We start from the raw sequence: 27,624 nt of genomic DNA on the forward strand, positions 1-27,624 counted from the left end.
GTTGGAAAGGATTCTTTTGAGAGTTATGGGGATTAAGGAGAAAAAAACCATTTTTTTGTAACGTACATAGTATTTGACTATATACTTAATCACAATTAATGTAGGTAAATTAAATTAAGATTTTGAATTATTTCATGTTGTGTTAACAGAATGACTAAAAATACAAATCAGAACTGCAGAATATAAATGTTTATCAAAGGATAAAACTGAGTGCCAGCTTTTAACTTCATGTTCTACAAGAAATGAGGCACTGTAGAAAACCTGGGACAACATCCCCCTCACTACCGCTTTAAACTGAGGAGAACGCTAGCTGATGCATGTGGCATTCTTTGCTAAGCACAGTTTGTACCTATATGTGAAAGGTTAACACTCAGTCACCAAGACAACAACCCAAATGTTATTTCTATTACAAACCTAGAGTAGTAGCTCATACTTGTCCAGTAGCCACTAATAATTTTTTTTTCTGTTTTATTTAATGAGATCTTTTAACCAAATGTTCGTGCTGTCTGCCTGGTTATTCTGCCTCTAAACCGCGCAAAACTAGATTTCCCTGGCACTTGTCCACGTGCATATTGCCTTTGCAAGTAGAGAATTGCAGAATGGGCACCCTTATTTTCCTAGAACAGACGAATATATACATAACCCGAACTGTAGAACAAGGCCTAACACCTGGCTCTTTACTGATGAAAACCAGATCACCGCAGATCACTCACAATAAACGACATCATGAAGACCGATTTAGCCAAGAGAAGAGAGTAAGTTCAGTTAGGGTCTTTTATCTGTTTATGGTCTGTAGCAAGTAACAATTGCATCCTCTATAAATGGTGGTTATTCTGAGAAATACAAATGTTTTTTGCAAAAATGGGAAAGGAGAAATTTGTACTTTGCATTGAACAGGTGTTGTGGTTTGACCCCAGCCAGCAACTAAACACCATGCAGCCGCTCACCTCTTCCCCTTCCCACTGGGAAGGAGAGGAGGATCAGGAAAAAAAAGTAAAACTCGTGGGTTCAGATAAAAACTGTTTAATAACTAAAGTAAAATATACTACTAACTACCACTAATAAAAATATAATAATAGTAATAATAACAATGAAAATGAATATAACCAAAAAAAGATAAATAAAACCCAAGAAAAGACAAGTGATGCACAATGCAATTGCTCACCTCCCGCTGACTGATGCCTGAGCAGCGATCTGCCCCTCCTGGCCCACTCCTCCCGTTTACATACTGAGCATGACATTCTATGGTATGGAATACCCCTTTGGCTAGTTCAGGTCAGCTGCCCCGGCTGTGCTCCCTCCCAGCTTCTTGCACACCTGCTTGCTGGCAGAGCATGGGAAATTGAAAATCCTTAACTTAGGATAAGTGCTACTTAGCAACAACTAAAACGTCAGTGTGTTATCAACATTATTCTTACACTAAATCCAAATCATAGCACTGTACCAGCTACTAAGAAGAAAATTAACTCTATCCCAGCTGAAACCAGGACAACAGGGCTTACACTTTGGCTGCACACTACTTCTCCCCACCAGCATGTGGTCAAAGTGTTATTTTTGTTCCATTTCACACTTACTGCTATAGCATTTCAGGTGCCCTTATGAATTCCTCCGCATTTTGCAAGAAGAGACTGAAACAAAGCAGGTCTAAGTGCAATCAAGGAGGACAACAAACCAAGTAGAAATATCTTGCAAAAGTATGCACAACTGGAAAATACTGGGAAACTCAAAAAAAGTTATTAGCAGAAAAAAAAAAATCAGACTGCTTCCATGCTGGAAAATAAAAGAGGATAAACAAATATAAGCTGAAGATTAAAATAAGATTAAAATGTTTTATGGAGTTGTCATATACCTGGACCCCTTGCAAAAAAAAAAAAAAAAAGTTGCTTTAATGTCTTGTACAGCACATATTACAACCAATGATGCTGCAAGGATATTTTAAAGACCTGCAAACAAGATAGGAGTGCAATACAGCAACACAGAACAGTGCATCTGATCAAAATGTACTGAAAGTTAAGTGATATTAGGAAAGATGTCCTAGTTTATAAGGCAATAACTGATTGCCTTTAAAAGTATTTTATGCTGATATTGCAAAAGACTACGTATCTCTGTTGTGATCTTAGAAAACATACAAAGCAAACAGCATAAAAGGAAGCCATTGGGATGCTGGTGACAGTTACTCAGTGACAGGAGCAGGACTGGGAGCATTGGCTTGGCCTCACACAAAAGCTTATTTTCAAAACGGTGGCAAATAGTATCATCCTCTGCAATTAGAAAACTCTTTCACTTGAGGAAATTGATACCACTGCATGTTGGCATGTGCAAGCCTGTGCTGCTGCTCTCAGCTAGCTGGAATCAGGCCAGTAGCAGAGAACAGTGTCCTTCAGTAAGTGCAGCACTGAGCCTCAGCAAATAAAACCTCCTGAAGCTGGATCTTTTAGGTGCATCAACACAACACCATGGATTTGTGTTCAGGGCTGGACTGCATTTGGCTGGTAGCAAGGGAAGATTAAACATGTATCTGCTTGCAAAGACATACCTATAAAAATGCTATTTGTGGAATCATGGCTCAAACACGTGAAAGTGGACTCTTTGCTGGACCACCAAATGGGAGAGTCTTCACATTTTATTTTTTGCTTCATTTGCGATAATGTCACTGCAGAATTATACAGTCTTGTCTTATGAAAAAGAGATTTAGTCACAGACATCCCAAGCGGAAGAAAATACGATGGCGTGGTACAATTGCCGTCTGTGAGCTCGGGGGCCACAATGCTCTGGCCTTGTTGCGGAAGGCCAAGGAGGCTACGGTAGGAGTTCCTGCTGCATTCAGTTCTGGCTGGCTAAATATCAGCATATTTCAAATAAAGCTGTATATTAAAAAAAAGTTTCAACTTTGAAACTTTTTCAGTACTGCTTAAATCGCGCCTTTTATTTTTCAGGGCTACAAAAGAACCTTTGTATAATTTTGCCTCCAGTATTTTTTCTTTAATCTTGAACCTTTGAAGAGCAAAAGACTGACTTTCTGGAATGAGACCAAATAATTAAAAATAAGACTTCTTATTAAAATTAGATAAATATCCCCAAAAGACCAAGAAATATATATTTGAAAGTGGTTCCAAATGCAGTAGCCACATGCTTTTCAAAACCAATTAAATGCTTTGTACAACCCATTAAATAAAGCTTCCTTTGCTGGTTTTGTATTGAATAATTTGTACTGGAAAATATCTTCATAATGCGGTGTCAAGCCTGAAAATATACTGAATCAATGCTTTGTAATGTGACCCCAAATGAATTAACACTATGCAATAGGCAAAACTTTTGGAAATACAATAGCAGAGACCAAGAATATGCACCCCACTCAGCTGACAGTCATCAGAATAAAATTATTTTGTTCAAAGTTTGGAAAGTAGTCCTCTCATCGGCACAATTCTTAGCACTTTGCAGTTTCTCACAGAAGGGAGAAAAAGCCTTATAAATATGCAGTCACATACAGAAAACTTTGTGAGGTCAGCTACTAGACTCGTACAGATGTACAGAGGCTTAGCAAATTTAGCAGCTTGATGGAAGTGAAACAACTCCTAGAAAATGTTTCAGCTTGTCTCCAGTGATCTCCAGTCTATCTTTTGGATGTAGTTCTTCCATCAACGCTTAACTCCATTCAATTCCCTACAATCTTTGTGTTTCCCTCTAGGCCCATCCTCCTTTGTCCCTCCTCATCTGTGTGTATATATTAAAAGACAGAAAAAGTGATGGTGATTAATTGGAAATGTATTGGAAAGTGTGGGATCTGAGCATGACGTAAATGGTATAGAATAAGGGGTGGATATTGTACTGGTTTCGGCTGGGACAGAGTTAATTTTCTTCTTAGTAGCTGGTACAGTGCTGTGTTTTGGATTTAGTGTGAGAATAATGTTGATAACACTCTAACGTTTTAGTTGTTGCTAAGTAGCGCTTATCTTAAGCCAAGGACTTTTCAGTTTCCCATGCTCTGCCAGCAAGCAGGTGTGCAAGAAGCTGGGAGGGAGCACAGCCGGGGCAGCTGACCCAAACTAGCCAAAGGGGTATTCCATACCATAGAATGTCATGCTCAGTATATAAACAGGGGGGAGTTGGGCGGGAGGGGCGGATCACTGCTCTGGCATTGGTCAGCGGGTGGTGAGCAATTGCATTGTGCATCACTGGTTTTTTCTTGGGTGTTATTTCCTTTTTTGGGGTTATATTCCTTTTCATTACAATTATTATTATTATATTATTATTATTCTTAGTTAGTAGTGTATTTTATTTTACTTTAATTATTAAACAGTTCTTATCTCAATCCATGAGTTTTACTTTTTTTTTCCCCTCCTCCTCCCCACCCCACTGGGAGGGGGGAGGAAGAAGCGGCTGCGTGGTCCTTAGTTGCTGGCTGGGGTTAAACCACGACAGCTATCAAAGACCATTTCCTCCTGAACATCCCACTATAACTTTTGTTTCCTACCATCTAGCTTTATCTGTAAGTCCCCAGGACCCTTTATCTCTTGACCTTTTTTTCGAGATAGAAGATATTTATAGTCATCTATAATTAACTCAGATTTCACACAGAAAGCAACATCAAAATGAACTTGTATGTTATTTTCTGAAACAAAACCAGAAGCTTAAAAAGGAGCAAGAGATAATTTCATGCAAAAAGTGAATAAACAAGGACTCTTTAACCTAAAGAAAAATGCGTTCTTCGCAATACTCTCCAAAACTTCTCATGGACTTGTAGGTTTTCCTCTGCACAAAATTCCTCTAGGTTGATAGGAAGAGTCAAGTATGATGTTTCAGTCGTTTTTTTACAAGCTTTCTACTTGCTTAGTGTCCTGGTTTCGGCTGGGACAGAGTTAACTCTCTTCTTAGTAGCTGGTACAGTGCTGTGTTTTAGATTTAGTGTGAGAATAATGTTGATAACACTCTGATGTTTTAGTTGTTGCTAAGTAGCGCTTATCTTAAATCAAGGACTTTTCAGTTTCCCATGCTCTGCCAGCAAGCAGGTGTGCAAGAAGCTGGGAGGGAGCACAGCCGGGGCAGCTGACCTGAACTAGCCAAAGGGATATTCCATACCATAGAACGTCATGCTCAGTATATAAACAGGGGGGAGTTGGCCCGGAGGGGCGGATCACAGCTCTGGCATCGGTCAGCAGGAGGTGAGCGATTGCATTGTGCATCACTGGTTCTCGCCCCCCCCCCCCTTTTTTTGTTATATTCCTTTTCATTACTATTATTATTATATTTCATTATTATTATTGTTAGTGTTATATTTTACTTCAGTTATTAAACTGTTCTTATCTCAACCCACGAGTTCTGCCTTTTTTCCTGATTCTCCTCCCCATCCCACTGGGAGCGGGGTGGGGGGACGAGTGAGGGAGCAGCTGTGTGGTGCTTGGCTACTGACTGGGGTTAAACCACGACACTCAGTTACGCTGAATCTCAGTTTTGCAGGCTGATGTCCTGCTGCTGTAAGGTTTCCACTGTGTAGCCTTGTCGAAACCAGCATGGTAAGCCAGGTACAGCTATTGCTGTGGGAAACACACATTAAAATCCTTAGCAAGCCCCCAAGTCACTTCTTCCATAGTGATTTTTCATTTGACTTCACATTGTTAACTGGACTGCTTTTTCTACACTAACTAGCATACTTTACGTATTTCTAATTAATTTTGTTGCTCTTAGGCTAAGTGAAAGGCCAAGCAGATCCAATAAGAATCTTACAGTTTCTTTTAAACAAGTATGATGCTAATTGAGTATCCAAAGCGTTATCATTCTTATCATGTAAAATAATTCCTAAATATTTCTAAGTATTCTTTTCAGATTTCCTAAGAAATTAAATTCTATAACACTTGCTTAATGGGAGGAAGCAAACTCAATCTTTTTTTCATTCTTAAGCAAGTAGCTCCCATACCTTTTCTAGCTTATGTAATCACATAAATCACTTCACTTCAAGCAATAGTTCCTTCAACATTATGTCTACGATTCAATCCAAAGATATAGCTGGATTGTGCAATAGGTAGCACAATTGGTTAAGAAGGTCAACCCATCACTACCTGGTTAAAAAAATATGGTATGACCATCCTTACATAGTGCCACTCTATTATGGTTAATAATCAGATAACTCAAATGCATCTTTGAATCAGAGATGTATTTTACAGTATCAGAGTTGAAGCTCATGATAAAAACATGTGAAAGCTTGTAGAAATAATCAGAAATTTCAAGGCAGAGAGGTTGGTGTAATATGTGTTCAACAGTAAGTGTCATGCCTATTCTCCTTCGAAAGGAGGTTTATTTTGAGAAGATGGAGGCTGGTGACTTTTGTCATTATGCAACATGGCCTACACCTTTCATAACTTCAGTATACTAATATAGGATTAAGGAAAAAGAAAGCACTGAATACTCATCACACTGGCGAATCCTGTGAGTTGGAGGAAATTACTACCTGTCAGTGTTCAAATGTGAATTGCAAATGCCATTGTCTACATATTTTTTTTTAAGTTTCTTTTGAATCCATGCTTTGTACTTGTGTTCTCCCTTGCCAGCTAGCAAGCTGTCTTTGAAAAAGAAAATAAAAATATTCTGTCAAAAAATCAGAGAAAACTGCCAAACACTGCAGGCAAATTAAGTACTTCTGAGGGTGGATATATTGCCACTATGCTGTTATTTACACATAAAAAAGTCTATTTTCTTTTAAAAGAACGTGAACCATAGCACAAAAAAAAAACCCCAAAACCAGCCTATCTGATCAGTCTAGACTTCGTCAGTCTACCCCATCAAACTTAATATCACCCATCTATATGCCGCAGGACAGAAATTCCTTTTGAACATTCTGAGAAATGCGATAATCTGAGAACTGATGCAAAAAATTATGCCTAGCTGAAAACTCATGTTACTATCTCCCTACCAGGACAAAGGACAATTTTTTTTTTTCTTTTGTCTTCCTGACTTAGAACCTTTATTCGTTAATTTTCCCCCGAAATTGTTTTCAGGGATTGTTGAGTAATTTTTCTCAAAGGTCAGCAGTCTTAAGGCTAATATTGGAGTGGAAATGCTTTGGCAGCAACACGGGCTTTCTGAAAAGTAGTAACTTTTTCCATTTCTTTACTTCACAATGGCTACAAACTCCTGTCTTTCATCGCCTTATGCTGAGCGTAATCATTGGCTTGCTCTCAGCTGAATCACTCAAGGCTTCAGGAAGAGAAGAAATCCTCCAAAAGGAAGTGCAAATATCCTGATACGACCCTCTCACACCCAGCTAGCCAGAGCACCACAGAACTGAAATCCAAGCCAGTTTTTATATAGTACAGCAAAAACATATGCAGTCAACATGCATGCTAAAAGCCAATAGCTCATATTTTATGTCTATAAAATGCATCAATATCCATTCAGCTGTGATCCAAGAAACTGTAATAAGTGCAGTGGAAGGGAAAAGACGGAAGCTTATGAATACCTCTCTTTTTCTTTGGTCCCGTGCAACTCTGCTATGCAGTGATTTGGGGGGAAAAAAAACCCGAAAGCAAGCAGAGAGCTTGACCAAGCAAAAACTCCAGAGCCAAGAGGGGATGGACACACTTCAGAATTAAATCTTAGATGTGTCTATTAAAATTAAAAAAAAAAATCAACTTGAAAACTATAGTCAAGTTGTATAGAGAACACCTTTCCTATTATTTCTGATAATACAGCATCTATAATTTTCATTGGAACACAACAGAACATTCATTTTCTTTATCTGAGTCATCTTCTGGTAGAGTAAGAGGGAATCACTATGTTGCTCCAGCTTCTTATGTCATGGCTACATAAAAAAGAATTCCAAGTTTCCCTGTTTACACATGTACTCCCCCACTTCAACAGGGACTTGAAAACCCTTAAACTTTAAACTGCTTCTTAGTACAAAGACTTACATTATTTTTCAGACAAATTCGTTATATAAAGCTAACAGGTTCCAGCAAAATGTAAATCCAAAGGATATTTACAAAACTGAACTCCATTTGCACAGGGAGATGCTACAACAGTCTAAGATAGAAAACACTTTTACAAACGTAAGTATCCTAGTAAAGTTTAAACCAATTTTTTTGTATTTAAATAATCATACTTGCAGTTTTCTGAGAGCAGAATTGGAGAGTAAGGGATGAAACCTGCTGTTGCCAAAAGCGAATTTTGAAAGGTTTAAAAAATGCTTGACATTGAGCTTAGACTGAAAAAAATGAACCATCATCCAAACAACTCCTCTTTCCTATTGCATATGTTAATTCTTTGCAATGAATCAATCGTATTATCAATAATATTGTTCAAGATGTTTTTTTAAACTTTTTCTCCTATCAGTAACCAGAAAAATGACTACAGTGAGAATATAGTTGATACAGTTGATACAATTGAGATTGCTACACACAGTAATGGAAAATAAGTCACATATTTGTTGAAATGCTGGAATTCCACCATGAATGGTCCCCAGATGCTAGCACTCTCTCCCTACAAGGTCAGATGGAAGTGCCTTTTCATCCCCAACTGCACAGCAGCGAAATGCCCGCAGGGAATGCCAGCTCAGTCCTGCAAGAGCACAGGGTAGCAGGCACTGCCTGTTTGCACAGATCAGCTCTGACCTGCTCACTAGCAAAATCTTGAGCCTGTCTCAAGCACGCACCAGCATGGGTAATCACGGTATCAGCTCTCTACCAAGACATACAGAGCTTTTCTGGTTTGAAACTTACAACTGCTCACTGCTAAAAGAGAAGATAATCCTCAGCAGTCTGTTTCCTTTCTTGTCTCTACCTATGAATTGTTAACCGTGATAAGAAACCTTTTCTTGCACTGGACAGTTTAAAGAATATGGCTCCGTGATAACACACATTTTACATTTTTAACTGAGAAATCCGAGCAGACAAAAATATTGGACTGCAAATGACCACAGTGGTCATTAAATCCAATTTTCTGTGAACATAAACAACCATAAAATAGCTGCCTAATCTAGAAAAGGCTACAAAAAACACCACCACATACACATCACAAAAGACACTGCAACCTAAGAAAAACTGAAGATCAGCAATACAAAGGTTTGTTCATTTGGACAAAAACCCAAGAACAACTGGTATTGCACTAGGCAATTAATAGACTGCTGCTATGCATATTTATTTACTTTATTTAAGCAGCTTTACTCTTGTTATGGTCTAAGACAATCACAAGGACTTTCACAGGCTCGCCGTTTTATATGTTAGTAGCTACTTTCAGGCCTACCTGTGAGGTGAACATAATTTACAAGCAATAGATAAAACCGAACTTGCTGTAAATGGAGTCATGTACCAGTAAGTCAAGAAGTGGCACACAGTGTTCACCTGAGATCATCAGAAAAACAGATAAAGCCAAAATGCCAACTTCACGCCAGTATTGTTCAGCTGAAATGAGAACGAAAGATAGCCCTCTAGTGTATGTTAGAAACTTATTCCCTGAAATAATCATGCGTGACATGTTTGAAGTGGAATATGATCAAGATCGGTGCCCCTACCATTGTCATTCACAGTGCAGTTTGGGAAACAAAGTAATTTTAAAAATTGCAGTAAAAGTTTATGGGGATTTAATATTCTTCTTTTATGTGGTATATTTTTATAGTGAAAATACTTTTTTTTTTCAATTAAAAAGTTAATAAATTCTCCAAAAGCCAGTATATCACCATGAATTATCAATATTGAATAGCAACATACTGAAAACTTTAGCATAATAATATGCATAATCAATCATATCTACTAATTTTTAAAGACTAAGACACTAAAGTACCAGTAAGAGCATAAGCACCTCTTTTGCTGTACTGTTGGTGTAGGAATTTTACTGGTAAACCAGTTGAAAGCACTACAGAATTAATCCCAGGTCTTTTTACTGCAAATGTTCTTTTTTACTGGTCAATAAACAATTCAGGGAAATTTGGAACTAGCCGTGAAGAGATTATAAGAGGAAGGTTTGTTTCCCCCCCCAAAATTAAAGCTGAACTCTAGAGGTAGAAAAACATCCTGTTTTTTAGATGCAGTTTAAGATAGAGCTTTCTACATGAATTACTGGCGCTAATAACTTACACTTCCCACCCACAGCACATGAAGTATACCCGTGATTTTAAGGTATCTGTCCGGCCCAGGCCTATTCAGAAAATATTGTGGTGTTACCAGGACTTCCATAAAGAACCTGTTACTCTTTATTTCAAACATCTGCATCAACTTCACAAAAGTACCACGGAAGCTTAACAGTCAGGAAATTTTATTTTCTTGTGTAGATGCCACTTGTCCAGGCTACATTGATGTTTGCAAAGCTAACGTCAATTTTGGTGTTATTTAAGAGTGACTCAGTCTTCTGAAGTCAACAGGAGCTGTGAGTGTTAAAAAAGGACCTCCTAAAAAGGCACAAAAGAGCCTTGTGCCACCACCTTATGTCCTACAATACTCCTTTTGCAAATATGTGCTACCTTATCATAGATTTAATATCAGCTTTATGCAAGTACCACCTGAACTACAGTTTCAGCAGCAGAGTGGCACTGGATCACTTCCAGCTTTTCCTTCCAGCCCAGCTACAAGGCAGTACAGCAGTGCTGATGCTGTGCTTTCTTTTTATTCTTCTTTGGTCTATAGCTCTTTGGATCCTGCAGTTGCTTCTGTCTGAAACAGAATTTTCTAAGCTGTGCCAATATGCACGGAGGAACAACTCACAGCCGCTTGCTTCAGAATTGTTGGAGAAAACATACTTTCTAAAGGAAACACATTTAATCATCAGTGACTTGAGTCTGATGCCTGTTTACAAATCAAACACTCAAAAATTATTTTTAATAGATCTTTAAAGCTCCTGGAGGACATCAAACCGGCAGAGATCGAAAGGAAAGTACTAATTAAAACTGTATCGGGTACCTAATCTACGCATCTTTGCATTGTCAGCCTAGACTGCTAATGCCTGTCTGACACAAGGTCAGTATTGTGGTGCAATCTGGTGCATCTGTTGAGATGTGGTGTGAACATATGCGCTAAGAATTGGACTGATATAAACGGGGCAACACAATGCTCTGCTAAAATAACAACAGCAAGCGCTCTGCTTCTGTTCAGAGCATAGGGTACAGGATCACTGGATTGATTCCTATCTATTGCTGGCAACTACATCATATTTTTCAGGGTAAACAAATTCCATATAAAAGTGACCTTTTGCTCTGATTTTTCTGACTGGAAGGCTGTTCCAGCTTCTCATTTTTCCAGTAGTAGGAACTTTCTGCTCTCCAACATACATTTATTTCTTGCCAGTTCTTATGTCAAAATAAAAGTGCTTAAGCTAGGGAACAAAGTAGTTTTAAAAGTGTTCTAGAAGTAAAAGTGGAAACTTCAATTTCAAAATACTACTGCCTAAAGCCCTAAACATTTTTCAGTGACAATTTCAATACTCTCCCCTGAAAAAAGAAGGCTATCGTAAATTTATATAACCTATTTAGGCTAGAAAGACAAGTCTTCAAAATTAGGAAAGGTTAGACTCACAGTTGTCAGCATTAACTGTCAACATTAATTTCATTCTTTCTGAACACTTAATAGGACTTTTGTCTCATAACAAAAATGCACAGGACCATGCAAGTAGACTTCCATAAAAGATATGCAGACGGCTTGCAATTGCTTAAGCAATCAAAAATCTGTTGTTTACCAAGATCACAATACTTGACTGTGTATTAATAGAGTCTTAATAACTGATTTCTGAGGCTTTCAAGAGAAAAAGTCTAAAAATTTGCCATTTAACTGACTTGACTTACTAGTCTGGTTATCTTAAAAAACAATGCTTTAGTTGAAACAACCTGAAACACTGTTAAAAAAACCCAACAAACCTTTTAACATTTTTTTTCTGGCCTTCTCTTACTGTTTCTTCTCACTAAGCATGCCCTCAAAACTCTGGAAGGTTTATTTCAGTCAGCTTCTGTTGTGTTTTGGGTTTTTTTTAATATCTGACTAGAAGTTTTTCCTTTGCTTATCACGCTGATTGCCAACGCAACACATTGAGGTGTTCGTTTCACAAAGCACTACATACTACTTTGGAAAAAGAAGGTGGCTTTCAGACAGGTATGAAAGGAAAACGGAGAGAGTCTTTCACAAGCCTCAGATACAGCAATGACTCCACGTGTGACACTTGTGTAGCAGGCTTGTCAGAAATTAGTTACTCCACAGTGACAGGATTCGCAAGGTCTCAGTATCTCAATTTCAAGTCTCACCCTCAGGCTCAAGGCTCCTCTCCCTCGAACACAAACTTAATCACATCAGCTGGCATCTTACACTCAACTGAGGATGAGTTGTTAGAAGTGAGTACAGATACTTTAAACATCCACTGCGGCTCTCTTTGGGGAAGAAGTTGCGTGCCCAACACAGCATCTTATGTTTTCCATTGAACCATAGCTTTTTGTCTTTCCTCATGGCTCTGGAACTTGGAAAAGCTCCCTCATGAGGCAGCTGCTCCTTTTCTGCCTCTCACCACCACTGTCCCAGCAGCTCCTAGGTACAGCCTTGCAGCAAGGGCAGCCACTGCCCCAGGAGGCACGGCTGTCCTGGCAGACAGCTGATGTTCTCCCAGCACCATATCTGAAGAAAGTCTATTTCAGCTTCTCTTAGCCACCCTATTGCAGAACAGCAATTTCCACTCAGGAGAGGAATAAATTATATGGGATAAAACAGTTCTCTTCACCAAAGGGAGTGGAAGTGGTCTTATGGCAACTATTCTGGTAAGATAAACAAATGCAATTAATTAATTTCTCTCACACGTGAACTAAAATAGCTATGCCAGTATTAAACACTTGAAGTCACCAAGCTGAACACTGCAGGTCAAAGAAAAGGCAATTCTCTTCAGCAAAACCTGCTGCAGCTTTCAGAGCTTCAGAAACGGTTGAAGGAGACGTTCATGAGCATTCAACAACCATCAGATATCCTAAATGTAGCACTTGCTACCAAATTCCTCCTGCTGTAAACAAATCTTGAGGCCTGAAGATAACTATCAAGCCTGCATCCTGAGTTATTCCTTCAGCTACCAAAGCAACTACAAGCTAAGAGTCAAGTTAACTTTTTTTTTTACATGAAGATACCACATCCTTTGAGGATACTGCATCTTTATACACACACACATATGTATCTTTACATACATTTTGTGTTTCATTTCTTTGTTCTGAAGTCCTTTCAGTAAAAAGTCAGCTAAAAACATTTGTTCTAAGGAAAGTAAATGTCTAAGGGTTTGTATTAAGGCTGCATGGGAAATAATCTGCCTGTCTTCAAAAGCAGATTTGCTTGGCTACGACCAGGTCCAAAATCTTTTTGAAACTCTACTCAGGGCTTTTTTCTGAAACGTGAAGACTAGAGCTGGAGTACTTTAGGTAGGAACAGTCCCAGCTTTCAATCACTTTCCTGTCCCATTCAGATCAGAAATCTGAAAATTGTCTCCCACATCCCAAGAGATATCATACCTGAGCCAGTTGTGGTTTAGCTATTTCGGTCAAAATATAAAAATATTTATTTGCTTATACAATGTGGAATTGTACTTACCAAAGACACTGACAGAAAAGGGAGCATCTTTAGCCTAGTGTTAACAATGAAACAGAAAAGGGTCTTAAGCTTTCTATCTTCTGTCCCATATGACTCCTTAAACCCCTAGACTCTTTCTTGGCTATTCTAGGCTTGGCTTTGATTAGAAATTCCATTTTGGACCAGAAAAAAAACTTCCCATCAAGTCTGGTATGTACATTCCTAAAAAGGAGGACTGGTTTCAACTAATTAACATTCTCTAATGGAACAGCTATTTTGTCAAGAGGATTCATGATCAGCTCTAGTTTGACTTCTAAGTAATTATTAGAGCAGCATGACAGTAATTACATTAACTGTGAACATAGCATTTCCCAAAAAGAGGGCAATAAATTAGAGATTGATATAGCAAAATCTGACAAGAGCTGGCAGGACTTGAAAGCTGCTGCTTCATGTTGCACTTCCCAGAAGACACTGACTTGGAAGCAAGTGCTGCTCTGATATCAGCCTCCCCTCTGTTTCTTGTACAGCCCTCAAGTGGGACAAGAGGAAGAATTATTTTCAGACAACAGAATAAACAAGTATGATTTCAGAGACCTTTTCCTCACACTCTACTTTAGGCTAAGACACCTTCGGAGACAATTTTTTCACAGAAAAGCTATACTGCATTTCTAAAACACCCAAGTTCAGAAGTTCACAGAGGATATGCATTACAGTTTGGTTGTTAGACTGTAGACATTTCTTTCCTTTATACTCTGTATCACGCAAGCAGTTATCCTCAAATCAAAGTCAATGCCCTACTTGAGTCAAGCATAAAAAATGTGGCAGGACTAAACATTACGCTTATTAAGCAATTCTTTGGGTAAGTGTCACACAAGAAGCTCCACAGCCTATGTTTACTCTTTCCACTGCTGAAAAAGCCCAGGCTCAACGCATGTCAGAGCCTGAATTCAGAATTACAACAATAATCACAAGACCCAAATGGTTAGGCACTTTCTTAACTCTAAATTAGCAGAAAAATGAGTTTGCAAAATACTATTTTCCTATACAAGATCTGAATACAACAGTCTCTAAAAGCAAGTTGTGGCCATTATAGGAGAAAAACATACTGCAAAATAATTACTGCAATGCCACGTCTCTCTTCTGTTCCCACCATCTGCTAAATCAAACAAAAACTGAGAAATCCTAAGTTCTAACAGCATCAAAACTTTTATCATTCACTTTGTAACAAGTTGCAGGTGTATATTGAACAAGAACTGGGAAGGGAATGAGTCCCAGATCTGTATCATTAGCATAGCTTGAAGAAGTAGAAACTTTTTTTATATGTCATCAACCTGAATCACCTCAGTTGCACCTAGCTCTACATGTTAAGAACTTCATTCTAAAATAAACATTATAACTTTATTGTTAAAAAAAAAGGGAACTGATGAAAGCAACTGCTATATCAGAGAGCAAGAAAAAAATTCAAGTCTGAAGTTTTGCCGTATCTAAAACATACATAAATAAGTAGTTTTCTGAAGTAATTCCTTCTTTTTTTTGTTATTATGTATCTTGCAGGAATTCCAATTTTGGGTTATAAACAAGGATTCCTAATTGCAGACGTGCTAACTGCAGTTTCACATTTTAAAAATTGCTTTCTTAGATCTTTTGTAGAAGTGATAGACCACACACCGCACAAATGTGGCTTCAGATAAAGCAACAGCATAAATAGTCTGAGAACATTTTTTTTCCTGCAAAACTAGACATCTATTCCTTTATGAAACAGGCTTTTCTTTAAAAACAGTTAGAGATACAAAAATCTGAGAGAAAAGTGAATGGACTGGGTGACTAAAAAAGATCACATGCACGTGATTACACCTTTTATCCCCACTTTGCCTTTATAAAACTAAGAATATTTTCTGGATGGATAATACAGCTTCCAGAAAGAAATTAGAGAGGCTCAAGCTATAAATCAGTCAAATGAGAAGGTAGCTATAATATACCTTTACAGAAAAAGGCAAACCAAGGTCAGCAGCTCAGAAGTTAAACTAAGAAATTTTCAAAGGGTAAGAAAGGTAGTTTTAGTATTCAGGACTACTTAACCGTTGAGAGAACAGTAGCAAATGAAAATTACTTCAGACATTTACATGGCTTTAAAAACATCATGCTAGTTACATCACAAATTAAGCTGAAGAGCTATGGGCTCTTACTACACTGGTGGTCGGGGAGTGGTCAAAAGATCATGTTACTCATCTAGTGTACAAGGGTGAAGACAGGAGGAGGGACATGAGGAATTCCCTAGGTCAAATACTGTTAAATGCTTTACAGTTTTACTGAAACATTTATCTTTTATTTTGCTTTATAACTAGTAGTATTATTTTGGTCTCTTGCTGGTGGTGACCTCATGTTTTGCACCAAACTTTATTTGGAAAACCACAAAAATTTATATAATAACAACTGGATTTAAATGCCAAAGGTGACAAAACTAACAAACTGAGGCCTTCTCCAAAGTATGAGTTTGCAAGAGAGGCTTTATGACCTAAATTAATGAATTTATTTGAATCTTTGAAGAGCACAGCAGGGTTCAGGATCAACCTGATTTCATGACACTTTTTAAAGCTTTCTTCCTACCAAACATAACAAATGTTAGAAGTCCTACAATGTGTATTCATTTATTTTGAAAACTGAAAAATTGGAAGATAAACCATGCCACTAATTCACAGAATTATGTCAGAACATAAACAGAAACTAAACTGAGACACTGTTCAAAATTACTAAATAATTCATGGTGCAACAGAACAATTTTCAGATTGCGGACAGTTTTTAGTTCATATACGTTTAGTTCCAAAGAAAAGACACAAAAAATATTTTCCCATGGCTCTAGCACTTACTCATTTGATCTGCAGATAACACACATCAAGGTCTGTGTTAAGCAAGCATCTTTGTCAATATGGACTTTTCAACTATTCGAAATTCCTTTAAATGTAAAAGATACTAGCAACCCTGGAACTTTGCCAGGTCAAGCATCTGCAACTACTGAACACAGCCTACTTTCAATACCAAGCCCTTAAGCTGTTTCCTGAAACAGGATGCATTTGTCTACATAGTGATTGTATATTTATTCTACTACAAAAATGCTTACCAAAAAAAAAAAATAAATCCCACCCTTCCATACTTTGGGCAACTAGATGTGTATTTCTTTCAGAGACTTAATGCCATGATAGCAATAGCTAAAAAAAGAAAAATACTCATAAATTGTAAAGTCAGCGCAGAATTTTAAGTGTAAATAATTCAAAGAATCACTATGAACATACTTTCTTACCATATGTTTGCTGTTATACCTTAAAAAACCCAAATAAACAGCAAAATGGCTGCTGCTTTTCCTTGGTGATACACTACCACAAGCACAAAACACAGACTTGCAGAATTGCCATTGTAATCTTCTTACAGTACACAGCAAAAACTCTTCAAAATTTCTTGTTTAAAATGGAATAATTGCAATCAATTTGGTCTAATAAAATAGCAAACCATTCCACAACCAAGGAACAGTTTGATTTGTCTCTCAGTTTGCTGAGAATTAAACTAAGAATTTCCTGGTGTACTACAATTTTGAATGTAAGTATCATTTGTGTACAATTGCAACAAATTGGCATTACTTATAAGAAGGGAAATACCAATATAACAGCTTATCTTAAAGAAATTAATGACTTTGTTTAGACATTATCAGCTTGTTTAAAGCCATAATTTGCTGCATATAAGTAATATTTATTGAAGGCCAGATTCTTCTACCCGTTTCATATGTTCTTTACAGCAGGAATATAGTGCTTTCTAGCTGGCAAAGTGTGTAATCAGCTTAGGCAGATTTTTAAAAGAAAAAAAAAAAAGAAATTTTAATTTAACCAGTCCTAACTGCTGAAGGATGCCTACCTGAGCATTCTATGACTTGTGGCACTCATCACCAAGACAAAAAACATAAAGCTCAAATAACATAGTTTATCTGTGCAAGCTGACTCTAAACAGCTGTCTTAATGGGCTTGTGTGTCTTCAGTGAGAGAAGAATCAAAGTGTTAATAAAGTACAGCTCTAATGTAAGTTCTGTTCATGCATTCCTTAGCCTGTGTGGATGATAGGAAAAGGGGAGAGGGCTTTTAACTCAAAAGTACTTCTATCAAGGAGTTTAGGCTGATGTTTCAGCTAGCAATAGACAATATCAAATTTCACAGGGCTGGCACTCATCAACATATGGGAGTACCATTAAAAATGCTTTTCATAAAATTATTCTACCCAGACTAAAAGTTCTGGTGAATTTATTTTTAATCTTCCATTGTTATGTTCCTTTCCTTATTTCAGAAGTCTTCCGTGGCTTTCTTAAATGAAATTTACTTTTGGCAAGTCTCTCCTGTTCCCTGCCTCCCACCACATTTAAAAAAGGAATGCTTATTTACACACACAACCTACACCATCAAACATTGGTTTAAATTGAACAGTCCCCTTGCAGGTATGTCAGAATCTGAAAGCAGTTCCTGCTTCCTCAGCCTAAGATTTATTGTCCAGTGAAGAAACAAAACTCATAGTGGCTCTCAATTCTTTGAGCAGATCAAATAATTGGAAAAGTAATTTTGATTTTTACAGTTGTCATTATCTTAAGATGAAGTTCAATTTATAAATTTGTAATCTTTACTTCTGTATCACAGCTTATGTATGTTTTTAAAGAGGTACACAAATAGAAAAATACCAGATTATGAACTTGAATCTTTTGACAACAAGTAGTTTCTCATGGAAACTAGGGTCCTGATTTTGTAAGCCTCTTCATATACCTTCTCAGAACTGGGTGCTAAATAATCCCAATGCCAATTATCAGAACACAGTCAATGACAAGATACATCATACCTTGTTAACCTTCAGGACAATCTCCCAAGATAACAGCATTCAAAAAGATAACTGAAATGGGTGCACTGAGCTTCACAATTTGTCTTGCATGTACTACCACTAGAGAGGAAATGGTTAAAGGGTCTAGTTTCCGAAAGATTGCTTCAAGTGTTTCACAGAAATATTTAAGTGGTTAGGCTCAAAACACCACAAAAAACCCTAACAGATGATGTTGAACCCACTCCTTTGCCACATCTTAGGAAGAATGGTGAGTTCCTAAGAAGATCAAGCACAGTTTTGATAGGTCTTGCATGAAGAAGTTTACATTTGTTTTGCAACACTCTTTTCAAGCATTTGAACAGAAATAGACAGTCTGCCAGAATTTTCTCCCTCTTAAGTTTATTATCTTTTCATACACATTCCAAAACACTAAGCTGCCAGTCTGCCTTAACATGTACATCTTGTACTGCTGGAGGTCCAGGGTGTACCCTTGCAAAAGCAGTCAGCTCCAATGCACAGTATACCAATAATCATTACCATAGAACAGATATCCATTAGTGTGTTGAGCAGAGTTATATACTGTACGAAATACTATGAAAAACTTAAATTACATGTCATGGCACATTTGCACACAGTATTTAGGAAGGGAGGGCCTTTAATGTCATTTCAGCATGACTTGGAAAAGAAACTGTGGAATGAAGTCACTGTTATCAATCCTCTTCAGAGCTAGATTCATCTTCCTGGTCAGAGAGCTCAGCAACAGGAAAGCGCAGGATGGCTGCCACCCCTGTTAGCTGGCCAAGCTGCTCTCCAGACACATGAAGGCTGGAGAAAATGCGTACTGTGCCCATGTTCTCCCGTACGCTATCTACCAATTTAACATATCGGGCACGTGTAGCCACATCCTGGTGCCGGAAAAGCTCATCACTGATCAGCAAGGTATCGATGGCCATGGCTTCATTGGCCTTCTCCACATGTTTTAGACCATAAAAAGCCCGGTCAGGCTCATGCTGCAGCATTTTATAGAAGTCATCTAAGGCTTTGACCTCACCAGCTGCCTTAGTGTCAGAGAGACGGCTAGTTACAGCTGGGTCACAGAGGGCTTCCTTCAATGCGTATTTATGTCCCGAGGAAGAGTGGACCTAAAGTAAAAAAAGTCAAAGGTTTGGTTTTTTAAAATAAAAAGGACCATTTTCTTGATTAGCCCATCACAAACAGCTTCCACTATACATAATATTTATCTTAATAATTATTCAAGGAAGTTATCTCTTTCTTGAAACCTACATGATTCTTTTCTTAAAGGATCTCTCCTGCAACCCAAAGCCTATACCAAATCCCTTAAACTGTATTTTAAGAATTGCAGGAAAGCTGTTTCTCTTATTCAAAGACTGGGTTAAATATGCAAGCTGTTGCAGACAGTCCCCAAGGTAGAGCCACTTGAAACTACTAAGAAACTAAGACTTAAGCCCCTCCCTTTTAAAGCATTCAAGAACAGGAAAACCTCTTAAGACTGCAGATATATAGTGCAAAAGCATTAAGTCTTGCACAACTGCATAGCTGCTATGCTTGCAAAGCTGTGAAGTACATTAAAACTTTTCACACCTACTATTATCACTTTGCTACAAACGGAAAAGGAGGCTTCTTGGTGCAATGTGTCTCCTAAATGTTGTGACCATTAAGTATTGGGACATGCTTCCCCCCCCCCCCCGCAGCCTTTTGCAAGCACAGATTACAAACCTACTCCAATTAAAAAATGATACAAGTATCCTTATGACAAAGAAAACTTATTTCAGGCTTTGAGTTTGCCTATTTCAGTGAAAGGCAAAAAACCCCACTCAATCAATGAGATGACTAAGGAACAAGAAAAAATGCTATGGTCTGCATAACCTTTAGCTATGTAGTACAAACCAAACAAAATTAACTAACCTATACCACATCCAGGTAGTTTTTTAAAAAAAGGTTTAGAAAGCTGTTATTAAACATGCATGCTATACAGTACGACAGATTAACACTACAGTTAAACTATTTTCCAACTTGTACTTCACTCTTAATTGAAGATTAAATTTGCCTTTATAGGGAGTTTGAAATATTTAATGCTTTCTCTACTCCACATTAAGGTATCCTAGCAAGGAACCATCCCTGTATCTTGCATAACTACCTTATAGTTTGGGACACATAATTTCCTTATGATGCTCAGACAGAAATTTATTTTCTCTAATAAGAATTAGTTCCCATCACCCTTGTTATTATCTTCTATTATCACAGACAGCTCTTAAGCTGTCTGTCTTTTACTTACTCTGGAGACTGTTTAGCTCCTTACCTGTAGGAACTTGGACCTGTTCTCCAGTAGCAGCTTGTTGTCAGTCTTGACCGCCTGCTGGAACATGTAGTCACAAAACTGCTCCCGTACGAAGCCTGGGCTAGCCACTAGTACACACTTCACCACCTCAAAGTTGATATGCCGCTGGATGGCTTGCACCACCTGCTCGTAAAACCTCTCCAGGGCCCGGTCGTGCTGACTGCAGTTCCCTTTCCGTTTGCGGGGGATGTTCACCTCCACCTTGGCACGGGTAAGCGTCATGCTTGGAGTAACCAGGCAGACGTGAGCCAACCCTTCCTGCATGACCACGGCTGCCACATCGGCGCTCCAGGCTGGGTCGCAGGCCTGTTCGATGCGCTCCAGCACCACGCTGTCCCACTGCTTCTTTGCCAGCGTGAACTGCCGGTTGGGCTCCAGCTCGATGGTGTGGTAGGCGCCCATCTTGACATACTCATTCTCTTGGATGTTAGTGCCCTTGACCCGCAGCTGGCAGGCCTGTGAGTCAAAGTCGATGGCCTCCACGCAGAGGGTGAGGGTGGTGCGGATGCGGTTGCTGCCCACGCTGCCCGTGGCTGACTCGGTCTGCACCTTCCGGATGGTGGAGGCCCGCAGGCTGTCACCCACCTGCAGCAGATTGTAGGTGTGCCACATGTCCTCGGGCTCCTCGGGGATCAGCGTCACCTGCCCCGCATTATCCTTCTCCAGGTCCTTCCTCACTAGCTTCATCCTGGCGGTTCCTTGCGCCGCCGCGACCCCACGGCTTCCCCTCAGCCGCGGCAGCAGCGGCCAGCAGGCCTGCCCCGGTAGGCCAAGCGGCGGGAGGCCTGACGGCGGGAGGCAGCGGGAGGCACCGGGACCCGCGTGCTCCCGGCCGGCCGGCCGGCCTACCTCCGGCCGCGATGAACGGCCTTTCCCGAACACCGGCCTGCCCCGGGCCCGTGGCGAAGCCCGGGGTGAACCTCAGGCGCGGCGCAGCGGCTCCTCCGAGCACTCACGGCCGGCTGCTCGCCGCGCATGCGTAGCGCCCAGCCGCCCCCAAGGCGCATGCGCCCAGCCCGTCCTAAAAGGCGCTGGCTGGACGCGCGCCTCCCCCTGCGCCTTTTCGCCGCTGCGTCCCACACGCATGCGCACGGTCGCTTCCGCGCCGCCGCCCCTGCATCAAGACCCGGCGCATGCGCGGGCGTGCTAGGCGCGGCAGTGGCGTTTGGGGCCGGGTGCTGTGTGCTGAGGCGCGGTGTGGGTAACGTGCCGCCAGCCAGAGCCACGCAGGCCCGGGGGTCTCCGGAGGGAAACCTTCTGGCGGGGGGCGAGGAGGCAGCCGCCAAGCTCCCGTGTGCTGTGAGGCAGGAGAGGACTGTGAATTGGTGCGTGTCGCCGCTACAGCCTCTCCGTGAGGGAGGCGGGAGGGGGTTGGGGCCCGCGCTGGTCCTTCCCCTCGAGCTGTTTGCAGCGACGCTTCGGAGTTCCGAAGGCTTCTAACACAGTCCCTCACGTTTGAGCAGAGACAAAACCCCAAAACTAAGTAGTTGTGGAAGGTTATGGTTGCAGATCGAGAAAGAGATGAGAAAGGTACGGCTAAGTAGCCAGTTTTCTGGGTGTGGTGAGTGAATGCCGTGGTACCTCAGAGTCGGGGAGGACAGGCGGTACCACCTAACAGCTGCTGGTGCGTGAAAGAGGCGGCTAGGCAGACGACCGTCACGCAGTGAAATGAAAAACCAGCCCCAAGCAACGTCAGAACCTGAACTGTTACTTTGACATCGCTCTTAAACAGAACTTCAGCTTAAAAGCTTTTGGTTAAACTTGCAAGTTACACTTCAGCCTATACTGAAACTTGACCTGCTTCCTGAATCTACTCGTCAGACTGAGACAGTTCTGAGAAGCTTGAGAGGACGTTTCAAATGAAGTTTCATGTCGACAAATGCAAGTGGTATGCCTTGTAAAAACACACAGATTAGTTCAATGATATTTGCACAGAAAAGGGACCTGAACAGTAACTACACAGCTCAATTCACAGCCTAGACAAATTTAACAAGCCAGAAATAATAAAAGATAACACCACTATGCAAGTACTGCAGCTTATTTTGAAATGGTGTATGACACTGAAAACTCCATTTGAGAATGAATGTTGCAAATTTAGAAAGAATGAGGAAAGGAAAAGAATGGGGAAGACGAAAAATGCTTGTATGAAGAATGATTCAAAAGAACAAAAAAATACATGAGAAAGTAGAGAAACTAATGTGCCATGATAAGTGTATCAGGCAACTGGAGCAGATACAGTAAGTTTGGAATGTCTACACACTCAGTCTGATAACCAAAAAGCAAGAGGACGTCCTTTTAGAGATGAGAAAGTGGCAAATTTAGAATTGTTAAAAGGAAGTTTCTGGTTTCTTTTAGTTATTTCTTTTTTTGAAAAAAACACTGTGGATTATGGCATTTGCTGACTTGGAAAGGGTTTGGAGTCAAGGATTTAATGAGATACAAGGCTATTGTGAGCAAAAATCATCCCATATCTCCCATTATGGTGTACATATAAATTTTTCTCAATTATGTAGCACTAGTCAGTTGTTGTGACAGGACGCTGAACTCAGATCTGGCCCTGTAATGTGTGTTCCTTGTTTCTAAGCTTGATACTGATGTAAAAACAATTTTATCAGATATTACATAATAGGATTTATTTATGAGACCTCAGACTCTCTTCCTGTGAGTACACATGCTTAACTCTGTTAGCATGAATATTTTCACAGAAGGAAGCTGGACCACCCAAGGGAATATAACATAAGCAGATGTATAAATAACTGTTTAATTTGGGCTTGTACATACTCATAATTCTGTATTAATGTTTTGTGGTTTAGGCAGAGAGTGTGCATTCAGCTTTTCTTTAGTTCCTTTCACTTATCTATGTCAATGCTGCATGGTGAATTTATAGTGAATTTTCTTCTTTACGTTCTTTGCAATTACAAAATTGCAAGGGTTGACCTCTTGCTATTCTTTCAAGAAAAATTAGCTGTAGTGCATATTTACCTTCCACGTTAATATTTATTTTATTTTTTATTCTCTTGCTGCTGTGTATTTACAAACTTTTCTCTGCTTGTTTGTTCCAGTCTAATTTTTACGAGCAGCCTCACATCCCTGGAGATGCAATATATTTTAGATAAAGTTTGCAAGTTGGCATCCAGTACCATCCAGTAGAAAATAAACATGCAGTTCATGCAAGCAGGTGACTTGCTGCATCAAAAAACCCCCACAAACAAACAAAAAAACCAACCCAAAACAAAGAACAACCACCTTGAAACAAAGTTGCCACTCAAAGTGACTCAAATTGACAGTTGTAGAAAGAGACATTGAGATGTGCTGAAGTCCTGTCTCAAAAAATCATGAGATTTTATAGTTATGAACAGTGATCCACAAGTATTTAGTGGCAACTGTAAACTTCAATGATGTATCCACAATTAGCAAGACCATTGTCAACTTACAAAGGAAAACATTTACTAGTGATGATGCTTTGCCTACTCTAGTAAAAAGTAAGTACTGGGTATTGTTATTTGTTTGAATATGTCAAAGAATGAGCAGAAGAAGAAAACAACATTTCCAAAAATTTAAGAACCATATAACTGTAAGTTTGTAAGTTCATACTAATTTTGCTAACATCAGGGAGAGAGATGAATCTGATCCAGTAGAGCCAAGACAAGTGGATGCTTTTAACTCTACATACAGTTTTAACATAAAAGTTCAAAATTACATGGTCTGTTCCAGTCTTAATAAAAGATTAAGACTAAGTGTAGAACCTGGCAGTTCTTGCCATTTATCACTTTTTAAAAGCAATTTTATAGGTACTAATAATTGCAGCAATTTGGCATCCATTTTCAGACCTTCTTAAGCACAGTACAAGACAATATAAAAATGGTGATAGCATATATTCATTGGGATTTTGGAGCCATGCTGTTTTTGTAAGATTATTATTTTGAAAACATTTGAGAGACACTGCCCTACATCTTCAAGTCTTGATCAGCTGCTTTATGAAGATGGGTTGTGTACAGATTTTAGACAAGGAGAGGTCATGTTCATAGGAAACCTCCTCTGCCCCATATTATAGCCATTTTAGCTAGAATTCATGCAAACACGCTCAAGTCCTGGACAAGAAAAACTAGTGGGAAAGAATCTCAAATATAGGGAGAAATCTGCTGAGAAATATTGGACATTATTGTTGGAAAAGCAAAGGAAGATACAAGATAAAGATGGAGAGAGAAACAGGGGAAAGCGTGGTTTTTTTATGCTTTCTGTTTATCCTGTGTCTGTCCTGCCTTTGCAGGCTCTGGACAGAGACCACTTCATTTTCTGCATACAGTTCTGTCTTTATGATTACTGGTCCTTTCTGTTACAAAGATGAGTACTCTTAATCAGTACCAACAACATGATCATCACCAATGAGGAGAGAATTCCAGGAGGGAACAGGCTATGCATAAAATTCTAAGTGATGAAGCATTAAAAAGTAATGGAACCCTTTGGATTGATTTCTTCCTTCCTCTTCTGTTGAAACATAGGGCTGGAAAAAACTTCAGCAGATCCCTAGTCAAACTACTTACACTGAGGCCAGGTGAAGTAAACCTCAACCATCCCTCACAGGTGTTTATCCAACTTCATCAAAATTTTCAGTGAAGGAGATTACGCAGGGGTGGGGTTTTTTGGTGGCCTATTCTAGCAATTCGTTACCTGAAGAGTAATAAGTTCTTCTGAATATTCCCTAAGTTTTTTGCACAGCGAGTTATGTTGATTTTCTCTTGTCCTTTGTTGGACATGGAGAACCAACTATTCATCAATCTCTTTATAAACCAATATATGCAATATAGAAAGTCATGATTGAGTGCTCTCACAAAACAAAACATTGACATTTGGAAGAATATTCTCACTAATAATACTTTAGTAAAAATATGTATTTGAAATGCTCAATGCTTTGCCATTAGTTTTCTTTCTTCTAGATAAACAAGCCTAACTCATTCAGTGTTTCTTCATAGATCGTTGTCCTCAGCCCTTATCAGGCTTGTCACCTCCCTGTGCACTTCTGCCTGTTTGTCTGCATCTGTCAGACTTCCTGTACTCAAGATTCTCAGAGGCCTCACCAATACCAAGTTGAATTAAAAAAAAAAAATCTGTATAAATACACAAAATTACACCTCTATGCACCTCCTTTATTCTACATTGTTTTTGTCTGCTAGTGCATGCCAGATTATTTGCCTTTTTTGTTCTTTTTAAGAAAGAGGAGCACATAATTAATTTGCATTTATTTTTTATTCTACTGTAATTCTAAAACTCCTTGTCCTTATTTTTATGACATTTTGACTTGTTTATGTAGGACTACTTCTCTTATTTACCTGACACAATTTGAATGTCATTCCTGGTATCTGTAATGCCTCCTCTTGTTTCTAAGTGTATTCTATTTCACACCAACTTTTGAAAATAGAAAAAAACCCCAACAAAAACTAGTAAGCCCCTGACAGATCTGGATAGGGCCCACCCTTGAGATGTTTCCCTATCTGACAATAAACCTTTTTGTCATTACTGGTGAATTATCTGTCAGCAGTACCAGTGGCAACTTTGCAACTCTGAAGGGAAGTTGTGGCATGCTGAATTGTTGCCACTTTACAAAGCCGCCTTCTGTGCACGAACACAAACAAAAGCATATTTTGGAGAATATCACTGTGTAATAAAAGTAATAAAGACATCTATGAACAAGGGCTAAATATGGCACACTGAAGTACTACCTTCAGATTTTAACATTTTCCTGTATCTGTTCTTTCTTGCACAATAAGCACAGAGTGAAGAGGGAAAAGCCATGGTCTTGCCTTTTCCCCACTTGCTGCTGCCTGCATTTTGACGATTCTTATGAAATTGGTTTATTCCTCTGTACTGCCTCAGGTTCACTGTGTGCTAGTTGCCAGCGCAAGAGCTGCTGGGGAGCTCAGTGTCAAAGTTTGCAAGCACATGAATCCCAGCATTGCCTTAGCCTCTTTCCCACTTCTTGGATTCCCCTGATTTCAGATCCAAAATGTTACTACAGATTGACTAGCTAGGGGGATTGTTACTGGCTGGAATGAAAGCCTGAAAGGAAATATTACATATTCCATCTCCAGATGAACTCATCTTTCTGAGGTTAGTTGGGTGCAGTTAACCGCTTCCTCACTTCGCCTTTTACCACTCAGAACACCTGAAAGCCAAATGGAGGAAAACAGAAAAGCTACCCTAATTTAAAAAAAGTTGCCAGGTGCACCTCTTTTCCCAAGCCAGATTCAGATACAGCATTTCTTCTCACCCATTCATCCTCATCTAGCAGCCTTCCCCCAGCCCCCCGGGTTCTAAGATTGGTTTAGGGATTAAAGTTCCCGGAGAGAAGCAAACCGAAGTCCCTCGGGGGCTCCAGCTGGAGGGCAGCTCCGGGCAGGGCATTCCCGGGGCAAGAGCAGGGGCAGGTGGAGGGATCGGGGAGGGGGGACGCGGTCCCTCGGGTGCCAGCCCCCGGCAGCTTCACCCCCCTCCCGCAGGGAGCGGAGCTGCTTGCAGGACCTGGGTCTTCAAAGCAAGACAGAAAGGGGGCTTTTCTCACCTGTCAGCATCCAGTAGGAGGCAGCCATGCCTGGGCTCCTGCGAGCCCGGGGGCCGGGAGCCCGGGCCGAGGGCAGGGGTGGCGGGAGCGGTCCTGCCGCCGGCGCGCCCGGCGGTGCTGCGCTGCGAGTGGAGTTCAGCGCTCTGCACCGCCCGCCCGGCTTGCAGCCGAGTTAGGCATTTCCTGTTTGTTATTCAGTCTTTACGTTGTTTCTTCGCATCAAGAAGAATTTAGCTTCCTCCCCCCGCACACAACTTTCCTCCCACCCACCCCCCCAAAGACCTCTGAGCTTTGGAAACCTCCCCGTAGAGCTAGCCCAGCGCTAAGATGTACAAATAAAGCCAAATCTTCCC

At 39.9% G+C, this 27,624-nt stretch overlaps 2 protein-coding genes across 2 annotated transcripts in view; both read right to left on the reverse strand.

The window, feature by feature from the left end:
- Positions 1-27,328, reverse strand: part of ITGA1 (integrin subunit alpha 1) — a 76,796-nt gene extending 49,468 nt beyond the window's left edge. Inside the window, exon 1 of the mRNA XM_050913218.1 lies at positions 27,272-27,328. Coding sequence (XP_050769175.1) covers positions 27,272-27,299 — 28 coding nt within the window. The 5' untranslated portion in view covers positions 27,300-27,328. The remainder of the gene's footprint in view (positions 1-27,271) is intronic.
- Positions 18,726-21,552, reverse strand: PELO (pelota mRNA surveillance and ribosome rescue factor). The gene is made up of 2 exons (XM_050913219.1): positions 20,674-21,552; positions 18,726-19,495 (listed from the first exon to the last, which is right to left on the reverse strand). The coding sequence occupies exons 1-2, from the start codon at positions 21,397-21,399 to the stop codon at positions 19,064-19,066; spliced, it is 1,158 nt and encodes a 385-aa protein (XP_050769176.1). The 5' UTR covers positions 21,400-21,552; the 3' UTR covers positions 18,726-19,063.
- Positions 27,329-27,624: the final 296 nt, after the last annotated feature.

This window comes from Gymnogyps californianus, chromosome Z (genome assembly GCF_018139145.2).
Source record: "Gymnogyps californianus isolate 813 chromosome Z, ASM1813914v2, whole genome shotgun sequence".
Taxonomy (NCBI): Eukaryota; Metazoa; Chordata; class Aves; order Accipitriformes; family Cathartidae; genus Gymnogyps; species Gymnogyps californianus.

What these genes read in the sequence shown, in the direction of transcription:
- PELO (XM_050913219.1), bottom strand. Translation starts at nt 21,399, where the DNA reads ATGAAGCTAGTGAGGAAGGACCTGGAGAAGGATAATGCGGGGCAGGTG. An exon ending in ACAGGTCCAAGTTCCTACAG is followed by an intron (nt 19,496 to 20,673) that starts GTAAGGAGCTAA and finishes TTTTTACTTTAG; the next exon opens with GTCCACTCTTCCTCGGGACA.